Consider the following 22,633-nt stretch of genomic DNA (forward strand, 5'->3'; position numbering starts at 1 on the left):
CTTGTTTTTGCAATGTATGGAAGCTAATGGGTGTGAGGTTTTTGCATAAGAGCTGGTTTTCATTTACATGTGTCATACTGCACCTTTGGTTGTAAGACAAAAGGAAATAAGGAAGGGGAAGAAGCCTCCAGCATCCCTCAGGAAGGTGACTATAAGTTGCTTGTTGCCTAACATTTAACTCTTCTTTCCTAACTCAAGCCTTCCCAATATGAAATACCTGTTCTTTAAGCTCAAGTCAGAGGCAGCCAAAGGTAGCTTTGACTCAAAGCTGGCACTGGTATTGAATTTCCTAAATCAGTTCAAAGTTCGAATTGCTTTTTACTATGAAGCCCTACTCCTTTTTCAGGCAAACATGGCCTTTTCATGAGGCAAGCACTTAGGATAGGCTTGGCCTCACCTAAATTAAGTAATCTAAAACATGGAGGAAAAAGCAAGCATGGCAGCTGCTGGTAGTGACTAAGCCCCTCTATATTGGATTATTCTGGAGAGGCCTAAATGTCCAGGTCATACTTGACACCTAACGTCTTCATGGCTGAGGGTAAATGAGGTGAATTCCACCCTGAGTAATCAGAATATCCTCTTTAACCACTTGTTTCCAAAGTTACTGATGCTGAGGGAATCTGACATTGAGGAACATGAAATGAGATGATTTGGTTGATGAGAAGCTCGCCATGAGCTGGCAACATGTGCTCACAGCCCAGAAGGCCAAACGTATCCTGGGCTGCTTCAAAAGAAGCGTGGCCAGCAGGGTGAGGGAAGTGATTCTGCCCCTCTATTCCTCTCTTGTGAGACCTCATCTGGAATGTTGTGTCCAGTTCTGGAATCCTTAAAGTAAGAAGGATATGGAGCTGTTGGAACAGCTCCAGAGGAAGGCTACAAAGATGATCAGAGGGCTGGAGCACCTTCCCTATGAGGACAGGCTGAGAGAGTTGGGGTTGTTCAGCCTGGAGAAGGCTCAGAGGAGATCTTATAGCGACCTTCCAGTACCTGAAGGGAGCCTACAGGAAAGCTGGAGAGGGGCTATTCATAAAGGGTTGTGGGGATAGGCCAAGGGGGAATGGGTATAAACTGGAGAGGGGCAGATTTAGACTAGACATTAGGAAGAATTTCTTCACTATGAGAGTGGTGAGGCATTGGCACAGGTTGCCCAAGGAAATTGTGGCTGCCTCATCCCTGGAGGTGTTCGAGGCCAGGTTGGCCCTTCTAACCCAAACTATTCTATGATTCTAACATTGTGTTGTTAAGAGGTAATTCACCCTGCTGAAATGTGAAGCTGCAAAAAACCCTTGGGCAAAAGCTCTATCAGCATATAGATGAAAAACCCTTCCATGGATTCATCTTAGAGGTTTTGTGATAACCAGGGTGGCAGAAAATGCAAAATGTGATGCTGCAAGTACCGGTAGAGTGCAATCTTCCTGCTACATTCTAACCCAGAATCACTTAAGACCCCTGTGATCATGAATGGGACAACTTGACACTGAATTGCTGTTCATAAAGCACAGGCTGTGCAGTGCTATCTTATGCCCAGGTGATTAAAGAAGAAATATTAAGTCGAGTTTTCCATGAAACTCTACACTGCAATCTGTAGAAATTCAACAGTTGCTTCATAAGCATCTGAGACATGTTTGAGACAAATAGGGAATGTCCCAGGGAAGGACAGAGAAGAGAGGACTGTCACAACTATCTGAAGGTAATGCACTCCTGAATTGTGGTGCAGACCCACAGGTCAAATGATACATTTAGCGTGGCTCGAGGAGCAGAAAATTATGCCAGACCACACTTAGATACTCACACTTAAGGCAGTTTTGAGTCTATCTGTCACACAGTGAGCTACTAGTGAGAGGCAGATCACCCAAAGTTGCTCTACCTTGAACAGGTTGTCATTTGAGGCTTTTTTCTGTAATATTTTTTCCTGACAACTCTGATGGTGTCTATGACTACAATCAACATGATCTGAAACTACAGCAATTGCTGAGCTCAAATTAATGCTCAAAGACATGGTTAGTATAAGAGTTAATTATTCAAAGATACAGTAAAATGACAGCTAAGGAAAAATAAAAGTTCAGCTAGATTGTGTGTTTTCTTTTGACCTTTCTCAATCATTCTCAGTGATAATCCTCTTCAGGCTCTATCTTGTCCTTTATGTCTCATCCTTACATCATGTCCTAGCAATGTCATCAGCCTCTCTTGTTTCAGCACAAATTCCCCTCAGATTTTCCAGACTACCTTTGTGAATATAAGAGAAAGGAAAGATCTAGCTTCCTGAAATCTCTTCTGATTAGTACCCTCTCTAGAATTAGCCATCTTCTATTCCCCATGGATGCAGGAAGATGCGGCTAATGTGACTCGTAGCCATATGAGGCTTTAGGCATATACAAAGCAATAACACATGGAGGCCCATCTGAATAAAAGCAGAAATGTTCAAGTTCATATCAAGAATCGAGAGACCACAGCAATTTCCATGACAGCAATGCCAAATATCATTCACCAGAATCAGACTTTAATAGGCAATGGCCGTGCAACATTGCTGCTGCTGGTGACCCACACACCCTTTATTTTAATAAAATAAATATATTGGTCATCATGAGAAAATTGTATATATATATTTATTCATAATTCAAATATGAATGCATTAGGGCATAAAAAGTGAAATGGCTTGAGAAAATCTGCACTATAAAGTTAGTTCGGAAACAAAAAGGGGGTGTTTCTGTCTACCAGGATTATTATATTGCTTTAGGACGGTTCTGTATGCTCCTCCCCATGACAAATATGGGTTATCGATATTCGTTATTACATATATACTAACATTACCCACTCAGAAAAAACTTAAATTCAGAAAAATATTTCATAAACAGTCAAAAAACTCCTTAATGTCCCAGACAAATACTGATGGTAGCTCAGATTTGCAAGGTTATTTGGTCTGGATATTCTTATATAGAACATAACCTTCTAATGTATCTTACTTGTAGGAGACCTGTGTATGTGCATACGTGCAATAGTTTTTTTATTACTAAGCTTATATGTAAAGTTCTTAAATTAGTCTTATTTTTGTAAGGCATGCCCTGCATGTTATCATAGTTCTTACCAATATCACCATTGTCTCCCATCAAACACTAAAAGACATTGGGACTGCTAAAGCAACTTATCCTGAAATAACTGGCTTCTAAACATTTTTCAGCTGTAGCAAATTAACAGTATCTTCATATCTTGAAAGAAAACGAACTGTAAGTGCTCGTGGGCTATGCCTTTGAGTTTCCTTTTCTTATCTAACATGTTGGACATCACATGCTATCATCAGCTTTACATTTCCAGTGTTCATTGCAGTTTGCTCCAAGGGATAAAGTACATTACAGGACTCAAGTCCGGGACTAGAATGGTTTGTCACCAGAGCACATTTGCTGACTACAGAGAGAGAAACGTGTTTTCCCATGAGCACTGTTATTTGAGAGTCCCAGGCATGATCAGGGCATTCCAATGCAGGTGACAGGTTTGCCTCTGATTCTGGCAGTTTCTCAAAGCTTTCCCCATTGCTAAGCAGGATTCAATTTACTTTCTCAGTGGGAGGGCTAGCATGAGTGGCGTAGACGGAGTGTTTCAGCAGACATCAGGAGACTGCTTTTCTCAACATGACAATGGTCAGGTTTTGATATGATGAAATTCCTGACTTTTCTGACATTTTCAATTTTACAGAAGAGGATGAGACAGTGCTCTGTGAGACCAGAGCCCACATCTAATGCAATATTGCAAAAGAATGAAGTCCCTCCCTCCTAATTAACCAAGAGGGACAGAAACAGGCAAAAGATTCTACCCTGAAAGACACAGCTCCATTCTCCTCCACAGCCTGGGCCAAGTAGCTGCTTCCAGTATGAGTGCCCTGGCAAAACCCCACAAGCTATGGGAAATGGAGATCTTTGGGGAAGGCATACCCAAATGAGGAAAGGCTGCCAAGCTCATTGTGGGCACTTGCCACCCCACTTACAGGCTAAAGAGGAAGAGGAAGCATGGAAGCACAGGCTTAGGTGGTGCACTCACCCCAGCTAATCTTGAAGCGCTGAAATTCCTGGTGCCTCTTTCTTGCGTGAGAAAGGCTCAGCTATTGCAGAAGCTCTTGCATCCAGTATCTCTCGACATGTGCAGAAGCCATGTTCCCATTGCACATCATTTCAAACCTTGTGACCCATTGTGAAATCTGAAGAGGTGTGCAAGGAAGCGTATCTTGCCCTATATATAATGTGTTGTCACAGGGCGGATGGATTGCCAGCCTTTCCAGGGCACCTTGAAGGTCATGTAAGCAATGCTTAATAAACCTAGTCTCTGCTGGGACTCATGTGGATGCCCCACAAACCTGCATTTTGTGCCATCTGAGACTGAGTTATCATCCATTCCTTGTGTCAGCTGCTCATGGTATGTGGTCTCAGTGGTACTACATGTATGACTCCACATAGATACTAGCAAAACAAAATCATTTCTCTGGGAGTTCTAAAAGGCTTCACAGTTGTCTGGAGAGCCTAGTGTGGGAGAATTTGGAGCTGGTAGACAGAAGAGACCAGTTATCATTTCGCATGCTCCTGCTGAACAAAATACACACCTGTGCAGGAATCTAGTGTGGCCACTTACTCACAAAAGAGCTGATCACAAAGATTAAACTATGTTAACAGCACCACGTGGGAAGACTTTAAAGAAACAATTGCAAAACATCTTAAGGAAGTGTTTCAGAAACGCGTAAGGTAAGAAGCATTCTCCAGGAGATTGAGATAGGCAACTATGGAAGTACCTCTTGTTACATGCTGAATTAAATCATCATTGCAACATGATAATGTCATAAAACTCACAGACATTAAAGACAACCATGACTTTTTGGTCAGGTCAAGAAAACAGATTAAAGAAAGACAAAATTGTAGTGGTAAGCATTGCTGAATACCTACTATAATAAATGTAAGGGAGGCACGTGTTACCAAAGCATGAGGAAACCAGTCTAAACAGCTATTGCATGGAGCTCTCATATGCTTTTGATGTTTTGAGCCTATGTGATGTAATGACTAAAGCCTACTCAATTAGATCACAGTGCACATATGTAATGTGAATGGAAAATTAATTGTTCTTTATATTTCTAGGAGTCCAAGCCAGCTATAAGGTCAGACTGGCTGTAGGTAAAAAAACTTGTGTGAATGGTAAAAAAGAATCTGTATTGCTGAGGAGGCTCAAAATTATGGCTTCTTGCTAAAAAACAGTAGGGTAGGTCATAGTGGGCTAAAAGATGTCTCTGGCAGCATAAATATCTGTTCCTGCTGCATTTGAGGAAACCTCAGAGTTATGATATGAGCTATCCCAGTTTCACAGTTTCGGTGGAAGCCCGGCCTCTTTCAGATGTCATAAGAAGGCAGCAGCTGGATGTGAAAAACCAATTGCCAGTACATTGGAAAACAGGAAATTTGTAACACTGAAAGAATATAATAACTTATATAATATAGAAAATAATAACTTCCAAGGGCAATAGTAGGAAGTACATAAAGGCATATGTATGTACGCAAATATAAAGAAATATAGATATAAGGAGAAAGCAAAATCCCATGAAAGGTGTATACTCACTACTTCACAGAGCAGCATAATTACTACTAATGCAGCTAAAGCAGGAGTGCTAATAGAACACTTGAGTTCTGTGTTTGGAAAAAAGGAACTGTACATGTTTCATCAACAAATACTACGAACTGCTTTGCAACACGTAGCCACAAACATATATTAAGACAGAATAGAAATAATCCTCAACAATTAGTTCCAGAAGTGTAGGAAGATTCTTGTCTGTCTGTAGTTCAGCTATTTTAATTCTTAGCATACTGCAGAACTGCAGAAGACTGAAAACAGTGAATATTGCGCCAGTTTTCAAAAGTAGTAAAAGAGATGTGATAAGGTGCCAGCAGTTTTGTTACCCTGGTTGCCATAGTAGTAATGTGCACAATATCTGATTAACTGAAAACCAGCTATCATAGACTACCAGTCCTTGCTCTCTTGCTGTTCCTAAGAATGGGGGCAGCAGTTGTGCACACAAAATGCTCCATCATCCAAAAGGTAGTTAATAGTCATTCCTATTTTGAGTCAAGAGTTAATTTCAAGTCACGTACATTCTTGTCATTTAGGTTTTGTACAACATATGTTAATGTATGGATGTTTATGTGAAATACAATTTTCAGTGTACAAAGCAATTATACTCTGAAAACTAGCACACAAGGGAGTGTTTTTACCCTGAAAAAGATTGGTGACGTGTAATTAGTTAGCCTTAGGACAGTCATTAACTAGTACAATTTGTTGTCTGGACAGCAGACGGTTCCACCCAGTCAAATTCCATAGGTGTACATATATCTGTGTGTGTGTATACACATATATGTAAGTGTAGAAATATACTGGGGAGATTTGGAGTAAAAATGGTGTCTGAAGCCCTTTCCATGAAGGCAGAGCACATGGAATACTAAACTGATGATGCAATGTGACTGCATGGGAAATACATCTTTCTGGTTCTGGCATTAGCCACAGGTCCCCTGAAAGGTGATGAGCAGTTTTGGTAAACTCTGTGCCACCTTCTGGAAGACAGACAGTAGTGGGTATTTTGATAAGAAGAGACTAAATTTGTGCTATCCTGCAACTGCATTTTTTTTACTTTTAGTTTACTGTGCAAAGAGAGCAAGATTTTGTTATACAAAGGCTGAAAAAAAGCATAGATTACTGAAGTTAAGAATTTGTTACTAACTGATCTCAGAATTAGTCCTCAGTGAAAACATCACTGAAAAACATTTTCTTCCAAGGAATTTTAAAGAGTTTATTGGTCTCAAACTCTATTCAACATTTTGATGAGTGATTTGGAAATAAGCATGACAACCTGCTTCACCAAATTTGCAATAAAACAAAGATTGATGAAGTGCTCAGTAATACTGAGGACAGGGCAATCATACAGGACAATCTGACAAATTGGCCCGATTGACCAAATTTAATTCTAACACAATGAAGTGTGAAGTTGTGATTAAAGGAATAACATATATATGTTACAATTTACTCAAAACAGCAGCTCACCAGCTTATAGAAACATGCAACTCAGCAGAAGTCTCTAGCAGCAGATGAGGAGAACTGGATTTGCACGTAGAAACTGAGAAGTCATTTATATGTAAGAATATAAGAATTACAAAGCAACATTCATTATATGGCAAATTGGGAAATGTACTGGAGCCTACATTTTATAAAGGGAAAATGGAGAGTTGGAGGTAGTGCAGGAACAGAGCTACAGCTGGATCTAGAAAATAAAGGATTTTTCAATACTCAGAACTTGAAGGGCTGAATTTACTGGTTTAATGAAAAGAAGACTGTGATATAACCTTGGTATATTTTATAAAATCAACCCCAATGAAGAAACAATGGTGACACAATAGCATTTAATGTAATAGGAAAGGGTTTAGCAAGAACTACCAACTTTGGTCAGCCATGTGTTGATCAAGACTAACATTTAAGTAACTGCATGGCAAGTAACAGGTCTGATATCTAACAAGTCAGACAAGATGACCTGATAGTAGTCGGTACTTCTAACTTTTATAAAGCATATAGGAAGAAAGATGAATAATCTGTATGCAACCTAGTAGGAGCTAATCAGAGCTCAGCAACTGAAGACACATGTATGACATTATAAAATTGACTGATTAAAGAAGTGCAAGCTGGTAGACCCCTTTAGGAAGCAAAGCAGTAAAACCATGCCCCAGAAAACTGTCCTTGGCGTTTGGCTAAAGGCTTGCTATTATGTACTTGCAAACAAGGATTGCAAAGGGAAACGTTCCAAATAACCCAACTAGCCCTCCTGGTGTAGCTTTAGTCTCTAGAGCTTTGCAGTCCTTCGTCACTTCTTCTGAGGCCTCCCTGTCCTATTTGCTGCAGCCTACTCCTGCTCCTTGCTGAACTTCCGTTTTGGTTTCACATGTGAAGGGTTTAAATAACCTCCTCCAGGCTTGTAGAATCGTGAGTTAGATCCAACTGAGCAAAACCATTCCCAAGAAAATGTCTTCAATGAGACATTTTATAAATTACCACAGTCATTTAAAAGAGCCTACCAGTTTCGGGGGGCCGTCCTAGAAGAAAGGTCAAGCGCAACACCGTGAGGGAAATACCGCAGCTCCCCACTGATTTGTGCATGGCTGAAACTGGAGGCAATGGTAATATTCTGAAAAGAAATTACTCCTGACATGTTTGTAGCTGTAACAACCATTCTTTGAAAGGCTCACACTGACTGTGCAAAGAAAGTGAACTGGTTATGAGAAAAATCAGTCCAGGCTGACTACAAGAAGACCAGCTCTCAGAGTTTCATTCTGGAAGGATGAAGTGAAGAAGAGATAAGAGCCAGAAACTGTCTGTAATCCACAAAAAATGTCTTCTGAGAATCTACCATGCACAAACAACACTGTTAAATCTAGAACTTTTCAGCAGTACAGAAATAAAAGTGTGACTTTATCCAGAGGACTCCATTATGGGAACATGGCACACATTTCACAGACACCCCTACCAGCCACTGACATTCCTCCCCTCCCCTATATTTCAAAACAGGGAGCTGCACAGATCATTTTTGTCTTTAGCTAGCATGTAATTACAGAAACACCGCGTCCTGTTCCCTCAGCTAGGCTCTGATGATGCTATTTAAAGCTTCAGAGTGACAAGAGTCAGCCAAGTACACTGCAGATACCTTTATCTACTCATTTGGAAAGTAGAGATAAAACCCTGCACGTGAGCTTTGAAACATGTCTGGGAGCCACAGAGGCCACTCAGCAGTGCACCATACTGCTACCAAAACCCTGACATTTAAACAAAATACAGAGTCTGTCTGCAATCCAAAGAACTTGAACATTGAAATGTAACCACTGGTGTACAAATTGCAGATGCTCTACTGTTACATACACTGAGAAATTCATCAAATCTTTACATTATTAAGGACGTTAAAAATTAGCCAAAGAAGGGGCAAAATAGAAAACATGTATTATGATTGGTTGTTATGAACAAAAAACAATCAAACACATTATTGGCATTTTCACTAGTGTATTTATGTATTCAAAATTAGTATTCTTGAAAAGTCACTGATAATTCATAATACATAGTCTGGGAGAATAAAAATCTTGTATTAAATCTTGTATTAAGAATTTGTGTTTTCCTCTTTCAACCTAATCTTCTCAAATAATTACAGAATAAGAAAAAATAAATGCATGCATATGTTGAGTAAGATCTACTTATTTTGAGAGATTTGTCACATGTGGTAAACACCACCCGTTGGTCCTCTTCTATTAATGTTTTCAATATTACTTTGTAATATTACTTTTAGTAAAACAGATACCCATGAAAAATTAGGGACTTTCTACCATCTGTTAGTAACTGAGAAGTGATTCCTCCAGGAGAAACATAAAATAACTCATCTGGTCTGTAAAATATTACTGTGTTTTGTGTTATTAATTCAACTTAAAGCACGGGTACACACAATGAGCTTAATCAAAACAAGCTTATTTTTGTGTTTGAAAAGAAATACTCTTGTGCACTCATATTGCTGTTACTGTGTGATCCAGGTTTGCATGGCTTTTAATCTCATGAAGCTATTTCTTTACTTTTTTTTTTTTTTTTTTTAAATGAACAAATAAAGCGTCTTAACCCTAGGGAACAAATCAGGCAGCAAGAGAAGCTCGAAGATCTTTACTGTGGGTGTAAGTAAAATGCTCCTCCATCTTCTGCCTCCTGGGAACAGTGACCAAAGCCTAGGTTAGGCATTTTCTCATCACGGCACATTTGGCTCAAATGCAAAAATTATGCCATGTATGCACATGTCAGTGCTGGGTTTCATGCAGAGCCAGTCCAAGAGAAATTACAACCCAGGAGGCACAGATCCTCCTGCAACATGTTGCCATGCAAGGGGATATGTTTGCTATAGCAGACCTTCCCAAAGATTCCAGGGATCTCTATAGCTCTGCACCTTTCTTGACTTCTTCACAGGTGGCACAAGGCTGACAGCAACACTATAGGTAACATAAATGTTTGCTTTCTCAAAAGGAAAATAATACATTCCTGGAGCAGGATATCCTCTTTAGGTACCCTACTGCAAAACACAAAATCTTCCTTCCTACACCAAGATTATGTAAAGCCCTTTACTCCCTATGTGGTGTCTCCTATTTCTGCAAGTTCTGAGCTCATTCAAGACCCAGCCAACAGTGCAGGCAAGTGGGGCCCATGAGTTCTAGGACCTGCTTTTGTTTTGAGGGACGTTAAAGCCTGCAGAGTATTGCTTTGTTCAGCTTGTATTTCTAGTCATTATGCCATTGCTTAAACCAGGAGTGGGAAGAGTGATGGGTAGCCAAGAAGCAGTGATGAAGCACACAGAGGAGCTTGGTGACCAGGCAGTGGAGAACTTCATTACCACTCTTGCTTTCTCATTTGATCTGGTACCTATGGCCTGTGCCTCCAATGCCTCTGCCCAGAGCCACTCTTGGAGGTGATCTGTGGGAACAGGATGCCATATAATATTTGCTGTTCTTTCCTTAAACACTTGCCTACAATGTGTCACAGTCCCATTTTTAAACCTGGCCCAGAGGCTGCTGCTTGCCTCACTATCACCTCACAAACACAAAGTACAAGTTGTGTTAATAAAATATGCTTTTAATATAGCCCTGAACACATTAGACAAACATTTCAGACTCTTTCTCAAGGAAACTAGCACCGTGCTCATCGTCACCTTAGCACTTTCTTCCTCATGGCTGCTCATCCTCTGAACCATACAATGAATTTTGTATTCTATTGTCATAGCTGAACTGCAATGATTTGCTACAGTGAAATTCTTTGGATTAAAAAGTTTCTCTTCTTTGTTCATCTGCAGTTGCCATTAAGTGAAATTGAGCAGGAATCCTTTGAAGGCTGCTGGTCAATTGAAAGGACGCTTCAGTCTCTTGATGGGCTAAGGGACACAAAAGCATCCCTCCTTGTCTGGCATTATTTCCTTTTCTGTTTTTTCCGTGCCACCGCTATGTGCAAGGCCTGCACAATGAGGTCCTCATTATTCAGGATGTTGTATTCACCAAGCTGAACCAGACGGTCATATGCCTTCTCAGTGTACTGGACTGAATATGTTGAATAAGGAGAACAACAACCATAGAGATCAACTTTGCCATCTTCCATCTCTGTCTCTGAGCGTTTCTGACCTAGGATGAAGAGGAGAAAAATCACTGCTGAGAGATGGGATTTGCTCTGGTCATAAGCAAGCAAATTCTGAACAGAGTAAGGAGATACCTTTTCACAGAGAGGATTCATAATCTAAATTGCTTGTGGGTTTTTAAAATTATTTTTTTAAAAAGAATAATTCTTCTTCAAGCTGACAGCTCAGCCACTGTCTCGATTACCAGCTGCTTCTCATTATGAGGGGACAAAAATGGTCTACAAGGGTCTACATTGCACTTTTGAGCTGTACCTGTGGCTCACGTAGGTATATCAAAGTTACTAATTACTAGTTACTAGTTACTAACTAGCTTCAGGACTGAAACAGGACCAACACAACAGCATATATGACTTGGTAAAACAAGTAAGTTTAAGCATCAGAGAAGTCTGATAAATTGAAATGACCCAACAGTGAAGTTTAAGTGTTGTAGTATTACACATATTCCATTTAATACTTACCTGGTGCTTTGTATTTTTGGAAGGTATCATTAATTAGTGGGAAAAATAGCAGTATTGGTGCTCCTGGAGTCTCAGCACCATCAAAGAGGTAACACTCCTTCAGATTTTTTCTGTCTTCTTCGCTCAAGTCCACCTTAGGAAAAAGGATTCCCTGCTCTGAGCAGTACTTGCAGGTCTGGTCCAGAGCCTGGATCATTGAACAGAAGAGTACGAAGACTTAAAGAGGATTTCAGGTCTCAGGATTTCTTGGGGTTCAGTAATGAAGGGGGCATTTTCCAAGCTAGCTGTGTGAAGGCTAGCACTGTGTCAGTGGAGTGTTTTTTTTTTTTCCCTGAGTTCTTAGCATGACACAGTTGTATTGTACAAGAAAAACAAATGAGAACATATACAGTCTATAAATGAAGTATCACATTGCAACATTAAGCTAAAAATGATAGAGGTTAAGACTTGTAGAAGGAACAATACAGAAAGCACCAAACTGTTGAAATCTTCCAGGTATGCAGACATTGATGAAGAAATAGAAACTGCTCTGATTCCTCTTACCTGTACCTGGGACCCTGCACTGTAGTTTAAATGCAGGATGACGTCCACCTTTCTCTCTGGTTTTAAAAGTGGCATGATACTTGTATTGATGAAAAATCCCGTATCTACCAGAGACAGGAAATCCTCTGATTGTGTCAATTCATTGGGAAATGTGTCTAACACAGTGTCTAAAAGGAAAGATATTTCTTGCTGTAAAGTGCAATAGTACAAAACTCTTTAGCCCACTTTCTAGTCTTACACCATGATCACAGAGCCCTAACTGGTTATCATCTTCAGGGAAGGGAGATTTACCATATCCATTCCTTTCTGCCCTCCCAACTCCAGTTACATGCAGTTTTGGACCTGCAGTGGCAACATTCATGAAGGGGGTTTCTTGTGCTTCCCCACTCAATGTGTCTTCAGAGGAAGGGTAGACCAGCATCAGGACCTGGCGCCCCTGCCTCAGGAGGTGTGTGCTACCAGCAACCTATTGGTATGAAGCTTTACACCACACCATCTTACATCCTAGTGTGTCACAAATGATTGATTTAATAGTGATTCTGCCCTAATATGGCCTCTAACCTTGGAATATGAGTGCAATATCAAATCTGGGGGTTCATTTTGTCGCTTGTGTATTCTCTCCCCAGGCACACAGGTCTTCTGTTACCTTTCCATCTGCAGAAGTGCTTGTTCTCCAGGTAGTCATTATGCATCTGGAAACCCTTTAGGAAGTTGTGGTCCTGGGTGATACAGAGGCGATTAGTGAGAGCTCTTCGAAGTGCACTGCCGAAGGGGCCGGGGGGTGTGAACAGGCGAGTCCTCAGCTCGTGCAGCTTTAGTGGTAGAAGAGGTTCCTCCTCTGCATGGAGAAAAGCTGTTAAATTCTACCTGTCTAGAGCAAAGTCATTCTTCAAGATGTAAAACTAAGCAATAAAATCAGTGTTTTCCTTATCTAATAGGATGAAAAGACTCAATAACTACAAATGAAGAAGAAAATAAAATGCAACACTTACCCATCAAATACTATTTCCTTACACAGCCCAGACTTGGATGAAAAACAAGACACAATATCAGAAAGCAATAAAAATCTGTACCAAACATATGAACACTTGTGGAACAGACTGAGCGCAGGTTTTGGAAAAGGGTAACTGTTGTACTTTTTGTACTACAGTAGCTCCTACTTCAAGCAGTTAAAATCTTTTTGCTTTATTAATCACCTACAGGTCAATCTTATTGTTCCTGGACATTTTACTCGTCTACCGATATCAATGTCCAGCCCTCAGTGAGCTCATAGACTGGAGATTTTTAAATTATTTGGTTATGCTTTGCAGTACAATACTTCAAATCCATTTCCTTCCATAAGGCAGTATGGCCTTTGAAGAAATAATTAGAAAAAGAGCCAAATATGTGGTGCATATCTCACATAGCAGATGGGTGAACTGGTTTATTTGACATTAAGGCTATCTAACCAATAAATGTACAGTAAGGGGGAAGTACGATAATTTACCTATATTGTCGATTTTGTCCCGGGTCCACCTGTGCCAGAAATCTTCTGATGAATGGGATGAATTCCAGATATATAACACATTCAATGAAAATAAACTACCCCACATGCCTGTAAAAGGAAAGAGCTTTGTAATTCAAACATTTACACATCATTAATCACAAAACCATTATTATTAGATTAAATTTATGAAGTTTATGCTTTTATTTAATTCATTTTAGAAGGAGGATGTGTCATTGTTATCTGTCTGATGGTTATTAAACTATATTTTGGTATTCAGTTTTTGTTTTATGGTACTTAGGGATGAATCCATATTTAACGAATGGTGAGATTTTTGTGAATTAATATGATTTAAGGAGCTTGGGTTTTCGGAATAAGGAAGTATAACAAGGCTTTTATAAAAAGAAAGGAGGAAAGTTTGCAATCTGAGAGATTTGATGGGGAATAATATTTATAGGCATTCTAACTACAACGTGATCTGAATTTGCAGGCTTCTCATTTTTAGAATAAGCCTGTTAAAACACCAAGGTATCAGTTTTGAGATTTTTAAGCCTAAGAAACAATATCTCTGGTTATTCCTTAGGCACAATTTCTCACTGTTTTTTTGGTTATGCACTTCCAGCATGAGTTTAGGCTGAAATAATACAGCATCTCCCTCGGTCTAAGTGAAGTGGCAAGTTTAAGAGAAGTTTGGATCTCAAGCCAGTCACAAGTTAACAGCTTGTCTCTTTGTCTGGAAAACATGTATCCATGGTCCACTTCAGTCAACAGCAAAAATGCTTCTGGATCTCACGATGCTGCTTTAGCCAAGGCTTATCCAGGCAGCATAAGAACTGGAGCCAGAGGTGTGTGACCAAATCAGACTTTCTGCACCTTGCATGCTCAAACACACCCTGATGCTGCAGAGAATAAGCATAAAGGCTCATGTAAACTGTCTGTATGAAGCACACAAATTACTGACTACATATGAGACAGGCAAAAGGGGCTGGAATTCACCCTTCTGGAGGAGCGTGATCTGATCCATGGATTCTCAGGGACCTGAATTTTGTTGTTTGACTGGAAGTGATACTACATTTTTATTCAAAACTAGCTTAAAAAATGAAAACAACCATTTGTCTGTCTCTGAATGATTTCTTTTTTTACAGTAAACCGAATCCATTATAGTAAGTATTAATTTAGCAATGAGATATTTATGGTGAAACCGCCCTGTCAGTCATGCACTAGTGCATTATTAGTGCTTACTTTATATAGTTCAAAATTAAAAATAATAGTTCAGGTGTTATTAAGACAATAGCTTACCTTCTAAGAAGCAGATCCGGGATTCAGGGATCTTCTTCATCAACCGACCCATGAAGAACTCACTGCCAAAATCCTCAGTGCGAACAAAAGCTCCATATTTCTGCAATCCCACCTCATAAGGAGTGAATTCAACCCATTCTGTGAAAAGGAACACAAGACAAAACCAATGTTTGAGTACAGCCCTTTAGCTGTAGATAATAATGAAGTTGCTAGCACGGGAATGAAAGGAGTTAAAAATTAAAACCATTTCTGTAGTTAAGTCTAATATTTCAAAGCAATAAGAATGAATTATAAGCATGGTACAAATGAAAGCTCATGAACATGAGAAGTGTTTGGAATATTTGTAAGCCTCTTGTATAGATAGTCAAAATTTACTTATCCACAAAAACATTATTTGAATACACATCAGCTGAAGTTTTGGTGTTTAAATGAGAGAACTTTTTTAAGACTATCTAAAAAGACCAGCTCAGGATTTACCAGCTTAAATACAAAGACAAATCACTCTCAGAAGTCTCATAATTACCTTTGAAATCCAAAGTGCTATAGTTGTTCTTGACATTGACTGCAGTATAAATAGGCAATGGGTTCTGACCATGGTCAATGGCCCGTTGTTGATCAGAGAGTCTATGGTTGTCTTTCTGCGATTCCAGAAATAGGGTTATATTAAGATGAGAATTTGCACAGAAATATTTTCTTTACATCTAAGCTTGTACGGCAGAAATTTTTCTGCCTTTAGTGTATAATGCATGCTGGGCTTAGAGTATGGAATGCTCCCTGTTTTTCAAAATCCTTTAAGCATTCTGTTACTGAAATATCTGCAGGCATCCAATCTGGTGCCAGATTATTTGATGATCCATTGAGATGAAAAAGGAAGGAGATGTTGAAGAGCAGAAAGCAATAGTTTTGGTGTAAACCAGCTAAACATGTTATCCTGCAAGTTTATTTAAGAACTCCCACATATTTAAAAAATCTACAAGTCCATTTGTTAATACCTCACATTAAGATAATGGGCATTAAGATAATGTATGTAATTTTGCTATTTCTAAATAAAATATATATGCCAAAAGAATCTTAAAATACAGTATTTTTTCAAAATGTCAATCTTGGAGTTTTCTCAGAAAAACATATCCAAAATCTCATAAGAAAGAATTTTGATTCCCACTATGGTTGGATATCTAAAAGACTGCCACCAAATGTTTTTGAAACAGCTACACATTTGCATACACATGGTCTTGCAACAAACTACTTCTCTCAAACAAACAAGAAAATATCTTCTCCAGAAATTTTCAGAAAATTGTAAAGCACTGTAAATGCTGCTTTATGACATACTGTACCCCATCATGCAACAAAGATTCCAGGACAAGCCCCCAGAGATCTATAAAAGATGTTTTGCGGCCCTCCCTTTTCCGTTGACACAGTTGCTTTTTGTAATACTTCACATACTCCAAGGAAAGGGAATTGATTTTGCATTTTGTCATATGTTTTCGAGCCTCGCTGATTTGCTTGTCAAGATCCTTTTGTGACCAGTCAGCATCTCTGTACAGGTTTGACATGGTCCTAGGAAAGAGAAATACAAAATGAAGAGAGGGAAAATAATATGCCAAGGTTTGAAGCAGGCAATGGATACATTTTATGTTTCTATTTTAAGTTCTTGATTTGAAATTAAGTAAAGGTTTCCTGTCTTCAGTTCCTTAAGAAACTATCACGTTACTTTTGAAGACACAGTCATTACTCCTGTCAAATGACTTGAGCAATTTTCTGTAAGGGGTTTTTAGAAAAACACTTGGGTTTGTGCTGTTTCGAATTAAGTGACTTTCCCCCATGGAAAGACTTCAATTTGTCAATTTTTGAAGAAGAACAAAAAAACAGGATTGCTGAGAAGGTATTATAAGCAGGCTACTGCATGTCAGTCCCAGTCTACTTTAGTGCATTGGTGCCATCAGGAAGACCCCAGCCCAGAGCTGCGCAGTCCTACTTACCATGTAGTACCAGACAAGCCAGTCAGGTATGTGGCGCAGTCCAAGACATTGAGTTTCTTGAGTCCCCGCAGACTGCCATACAGTGCAGTCAAAGATCTCATCCCTCCTCCTGTAGTCATGATGGCCACCACTGGGGTCTGTATAACGCACGAACAGAAAGGGCTGGCATCAAACAGAGGACTGCAGTTGACTGTGGCTCTAAGAGAAACCTATTACTACACAAAGCCTGGCACCACCACATGTCCCCAGCCACAGATTTCTTTCGTATTGATTCCTACTGGAATATAAGCTACCATATATTTCATAAAGGAGAATGGGAATAAAAGTAATGACAGTATTTGCTTAGATAATTGAAACTTGCCTCCAGTGTGTTCAGCACAGGTGTTTGGTAAAAAAACCAAATTAAAATGCATGAATGCAAGGCCAAAAGAGAAAGTAACAGTGAAAAAAACCAAGCAGTTTTAAAGGCAGGAATTGAAAAGAAATCTCATAGGTTGAACAGATGAGGAAGGATTATCAACAAGGATAACAGTGGTAAAGACTGTGAAGAAGCCATTTATATATAAGGAATATCTAGTCTCGCTTGCAATGAAGGTATAGGAGGAGAAGAGTTAAAGTCAGGATTACGGCTGCAAAGGATACAGATGGCAGGGTGAGATTAGAGGTATTGGGGCAGTATTGGAAGTGAATGTTGATGAAAAATGATGGAAGATCAGAAATAATTTAATTGGGAAGAAAAAGAAGTCTTATTAGGCTGTTATGCCCCTACTGCTGAGCACTCATTAGGTGTTTTGAATGTTTGGATGTTTGCCTTACTGACCTCATGACCCAGCAGATCCTTTTCCAAATGCAGGACCTTCTTCAGAGCGGGAGCAACATACTTCTGCCTTTTGCTTAGAAAGTCTTGCTCCTGCATGCAGAGATCAAACCCTAAACGCACATCAAGTTGATCGGGGCTGGAGAAGAGATCAGGAAAATGGAATATTTCATTTTATTGTTAGTAGACAAGCTCAGAGTTTTCAGTACAAGGAAATTAACTGGATCTGCAAGTATTGCATCTACAGGAGCCTTTCCTACCCTCCCAAGCATGTATACAATACTGCATGAAGGAATGATGGAAAGAGGAACTACCACATTTCTAAGTAGTTATATAAAAAAAACCAAAACAAAACAGCTGAGGGAAGACATTCCTGCATTTAGTTTATGAGACATCTGCTGTCTAAATTCTCTCATACTTTAGCCTGCACTGAGAGCCGTAGGAAAAATTCATATTTGTCTTTAAGTAGGCAGCAAAGTTCACCTACTTCATGATCAGCAGTACCAGGTGATCAGCTACAGTATCACACAGTATTAAAGAAAAGGTTAAAGACTATGTCGAGCATAACAGCTCATGTTATTTGCATGTAATATATGTATATTACATGTATATACATGTGTAATATATGTATACATGTGTTCATAGCTTGTAATGTTACTTTTTTCAATTTTATGTATCTTTTTCATTATTCATGTGTCAGTACAGATCGTTAATTTTATGCATATAGTTTGCTTTCAGTTCATGTGAATTCTGCATCACCCAGTCACGCAACCTACTGTCCTACTGTGTGTCTCCTCTCCAGTAAAGAGCAAAGGGTGAGACAAGTTCAGCTAAGGATAAGTTAGCCTGCAAGAGTTGCCAAGTATCTTACCAGTCTTCTGCCTTCACATATAAATCAAATCCTTTGTCCTGGAAAGCAAGAATGCAAACAATGTAAGCAGCTCCAGGAAGAATTTTAGCTTGTGCCATCCTAGCAATGCATGTACAAATAAGGAGCTCTGAATAATCCAGAGTGTATGTGAGTTGACCACACGGTTTATTGTCAGGGGAGTTGTTCAGCAATTCCCAATGCATTCTAGTGAATATAGCAACTGCCGTTTACAGAGGAAAGGAATGGTAATATATACCTAATCAGTCCCTATCAACATTAACTCTCTTAGGCAGCCAGGCAGCAGCCACACTGCTGTTCTACACAGCAGCATTTGCTTGTCCCTTTCTGTGGCTTATGCACTACAACAGCAGTGATCCTTTCATTTTGTATGGGTTTTTTTTTTAACTGTGGATCTAAAAGTGCTTTGCAAAGCATGGTCATAAAGTTTAGCATGAAGAAAGATGCTAAAGATGGAGTAACAATATCCCCTTCATTCCCACACCCACTGAAGCAGAACAAGGCACAACCTAGCCTCATCACGTAAAGATCCACAACTGTTAAATTATGGCATTTCTGTCTGCACGCCTTCATCATCAGAGAACACTCTGGTAATCAGGGGGATGCAGACCTCTGCATTTAGGTTTCTCAACCTATCCCACAAAAGAGCAGTCAGTCACCTCTGCTAAGATCACGTTTTTTCCACTTGGGAGGGAATGAAGTTCCACATTTGGAGAGACTGAGTTTGTATCATACACACAGGAGTGCTAGAAAAATACAAATATATCCAAGTTTATATTTTAAGCAATGCAAATTAATGTTATTATTCATGTTGCATGTTACTTTACATGCCACCATTAACTTTTATAAAGTCCAATTATAACATACTGCATAGGGAGGTGGTTTCTTTCCTGGTAGCATAACATCTAGCGTTGGCTGCTTGTATCTGGCATAGTGGAATTTAGCAGGAGAGGAGGAGCTGAAGACTAGATCAGATCCCAGCATAATGTCTTGGGTGCCCTCATAAGAGCCTTGCACTTTAAAGGAGAATTCTTTTTCTAAGGAAGCAAAAAGCAGACACAGAAGACTTTTCTCATCAATGTCGGAAACCAAAGTTCTTACAGAGTGTATATTACAAGTCTATTCTTATGTTTTGGAGTGGGTTTTTTTGTTTTTATTCTTACAGTAAGCCAATTAAGACATTTGCCTTCATAATATTAGTATGTGATGATTTAAAAACAGGTGATGGTGAAATAACCTCACTTGATAAAGAGTTCTTCTCCTTTTTCTTCTTCTTTTTCTTCTTCTTCTCAATCACCTGGACTTCCAAGCAGCAGATTTTGCGAGACTGTAAGAGAAATGAACAATAAAATACCTCAATTATAATATATAACTGATTAAGTAAATGAGAAAATGGCATGGTAAGAAAGTTCCCATGTAAAAAGAACAGTTTTGAATATAAGAAATTACGTGTGCCTGGCATGGGAGAAACCCTGTTTCTTTGACAACATGGGAATTCAGGAGGCATTATGTCCAAGGGGGAGTTCACTGCTCCACTGATATCTGAGACCTAAACCTATTTGATATGTTGCTTCTACAATACCAGAGAGATACTAGTATGAAGGATGTCCCTGCTGTTCCCGCTGTGGTCTCTCCATGGGTGCCATCCACAAGGATGCGTCGTGAGACAGATGACGAAATGGGAAATTGCAATGTTTCGGTGCTGGCTTTGTTCAGTTCAAGGGTATGTCAGCCTGATGACTGTGAGTCAAAGGAAACAAGGGTGGGAACAGGACAAGAAAGGTGACAAAACATAACACTCACCACCAATACTCCATTAGTAATGATGGTTTCAAGAGGGCCTGAACTAGGAAACAGAAAGAAAAATACTTCTTTAATAATTCAGTATAATTATAGTATCATTCATGAGCCACACCCTTCTGATTTTTCTCTTGCTTATTTTAGCTTCATATTGGATTTGAAAGAAAAGTCCCAGGAGATTTATATTACAAGTTTCCTCACTCTACTCTGTCAAGGCACAATTGTCATCCTACTGGTTCATCTAGTCCTGGAGCTCAGAAAGAAAAAAAAAAAAAGGCATTGCTGAGCCAAAACATGTAATGATTTTATGCTGAGCCCCAAGTTTAGGCTGTGGATGGTTTTATAGAATCCAGTTTTTTAAAACCTGCAGTTTGTCTGAGGATGGGACAGAAAGGCTCTAGGTCATAAATCCAGTGCATTATTTTGTGTTGTGCTTTACAGGATGGTGAAACCCTCTGCTGTTCTCAAAGACAAACGCACAACAGAACAGCAGTCCTGGTATCCTGGTCTTAAATAGTATTCATTACACCAAGCAAAGAAAACGTTTTAGGGTGTTGTCCCTGTCTGCCAGAAGTTCATGGAAGGTCATCCTGGCATGCACCAATTCATCACACAGCTCACAGTAGATTCCTCAGGAAACTATGTCCATCATCAGCATCATCAAGGAATGACGCACTTTGAACAATTAGATTAGGTTATTTCACGCCTCTGAAGTGCTGTTTCTTTGTGCTGATGATAATGTGGTATTTTATATTTACTCACATATTATCCAATGCAAATCCAACCTCTAGCTCCTCTTGTCTCTGGAAAATAAAGGAAATTTGGTTTGGTACTACTCTACTAGCAGTTCTCATAATAAAATTTCTTGCTTTCACGGTGTAGGTATGCACACACTGTTTGTGACAGGCAGAGCATTTCAAATAGAGGCACCCACCACCTCACATCTTTGTACCTTGAGCCTCAAGATTACTGATAGAAAGTTTCTGAGTGGCTGTGATAGCATTTTTTAACAAAGAAAGTAGTTGGCTTGCCTGCTTCTGCTGGGATAGACCCAGGTGGAGAGGTTGTCTCATACAAAGTTTGCCAGCAAAGAGAAAGACAGCCTGATAAGGGGAGCAGCCAAAGTCTTCTGGTGCAAGGAGGGAAAATGATGACATGCAAAGCAGCTGCGGAAGAGGACACTACTTTATCTGTCAATGTGTTGAGGGCATCGGAGCAGAGATAAACCTAACATTAAGGCCTGGTCTGTGGAGTGCTGGAGAAGAGTATAACCCCTAGGTGGCAGAAAGTACAGGAAAGAGGAAAATAAAGGTGGGGACAGAAGGGATGATGAACAGAGAAGTGAGATCATGCTGTAGGTTACTTAGTTGCTCAAATTACCTATTACGCCAAAAAGTTATTAATAGAGGACAAAAAAAAAATTTATGAGGCCCTGATAGGTATGAACCCTAACTATTGTAGCTATGCAAACTCTATAATGGAAGGCTTGGATATAGCACCTGTAACCAACCAGGCAGTGATGAGCTGGTTACAACTAGCTGAATGTTTCTATTTTACTAAGGGCTAGTGGAAGTTTACGCACTGCTCTGGTGGTATTTTACAGAGAAAGAAATGGTCAAATATGGCATTTAAAGAAAATTAACTGCAGAGTGGAGTCTAGGTGTGTGTAGACAAGGATGTCAATCAACTGAATGGTGCATGACAGATGCACAGGAGACTGGGAGGGAACTGTAAAAGGAGATGAACAGATAGAACATATCAGGAGGAGGCATGTATGACTTTCAGAGCCACCTCGGACATTCAAAATGGGAATACTTCTTGTGGCCAAGCTGAGTGGCTTGACTTAGACACCTTATTTAAACACCCATGCCCATAATTACCAACTAGTCTGGTTTGACACCTGGTTCTGATCCTAGTTGTTACTTCCTAATTACTAGGTTAAGTAATAAGTGATGACAAAAAGCATCATGTACTGGCATGGACACACTCGATCCTTGATGGGGGCAGACTCAGCAAATCGACAATTTTTCAAAGACACCTGAGATTTGTGAGTCTGTGGCCAGCACCAAGAGCCTCTCTTATGTCAGATGGTAAAACAACTCCCTTTCATGTGGCAGGGCAGTCCATACACAAGAAAGAAAAAGTAAGATTTT

At 39.6% G+C, this 22,633-nt stretch overlaps 2 protein-coding genes across 2 annotated transcripts in view; both read right to left on the minus strand.

Annotated features, from left to right (window-relative positions):
* The window catches only part of LOC104067363 (cytosolic phospholipase A2 epsilon-like), a 47,297-nt gene extending 43,125 nt beyond the window's left edge, over nt 1-4,172 (minus strand). Inside the window, exon 1 of the mRNA XM_054066794.1 lies at nt 4,033-4,172. The gene's annotated coding sequence lies outside the window, so the exon portion shown is untranslated. The remainder of the gene's footprint in view (nt 1-4,032) is intronic.
* Nucleotides 4,173-10,860: 6,688 nt separating this feature from the next.
* Nucleotides 10,861-22,633, minus strand: part of LOC104067364 (uncharacterized) — a 51,716-nt gene continuing 39,943 nt past the window's right edge. The window contains exons 29-44 of the mRNA XM_054068129.1: nt 21,243-21,283; nt 20,484-20,526; nt 19,923-20,007; nt 19,548-19,717; nt 19,340-19,426; nt 18,663-18,700; nt 17,795-17,930; nt 16,975-17,111; nt 16,330-16,552; nt 15,519-15,633; nt 14,996-15,133; nt 13,700-13,807; nt 12,860-13,051; nt 12,214-12,380; nt 11,671-11,857; nt 10,861-11,198 (exon numbers count right to left, since the gene is read on the minus strand). Coding sequence (XP_053924104.1) covers nt 10,990-11,198; nt 11,671-11,857; nt 12,214-12,380; nt 12,860-13,051; nt 13,700-13,807; nt 14,996-15,133; nt 15,519-15,633; nt 16,330-16,552; nt 16,975-17,111; nt 17,795-17,930; nt 18,663-18,700; nt 19,340-19,426; nt 19,548-19,717; nt 19,923-20,007; nt 20,484-20,526; nt 21,243-21,283 — 2,076 coding nt within the window. The 3' untranslated portion in view covers nt 10,861-10,989. The remainder of the gene's footprint in view (nt 11,199-11,670; nt 11,858-12,213; nt 12,381-12,859; nt 13,052-13,699; nt 13,808-14,995; nt 15,134-15,518; nt 15,634-16,329; nt 16,553-16,974; nt 17,112-17,794; nt 17,931-18,662; nt 18,701-19,339; nt 19,427-19,547; nt 19,718-19,922; nt 20,008-20,483; nt 20,527-21,242; nt 21,284-22,633) is intronic.

Source organism: Cuculus canorus, chromosome 5 (genome assembly GCF_017976375.1).
Source record: "Cuculus canorus isolate bCucCan1 chromosome 5, bCucCan1.pri, whole genome shotgun sequence".
Lineage (NCBI taxonomy): Eukaryota > Metazoa > Chordata > Aves > Cuculiformes > Cuculidae > Cuculus > Cuculus canorus.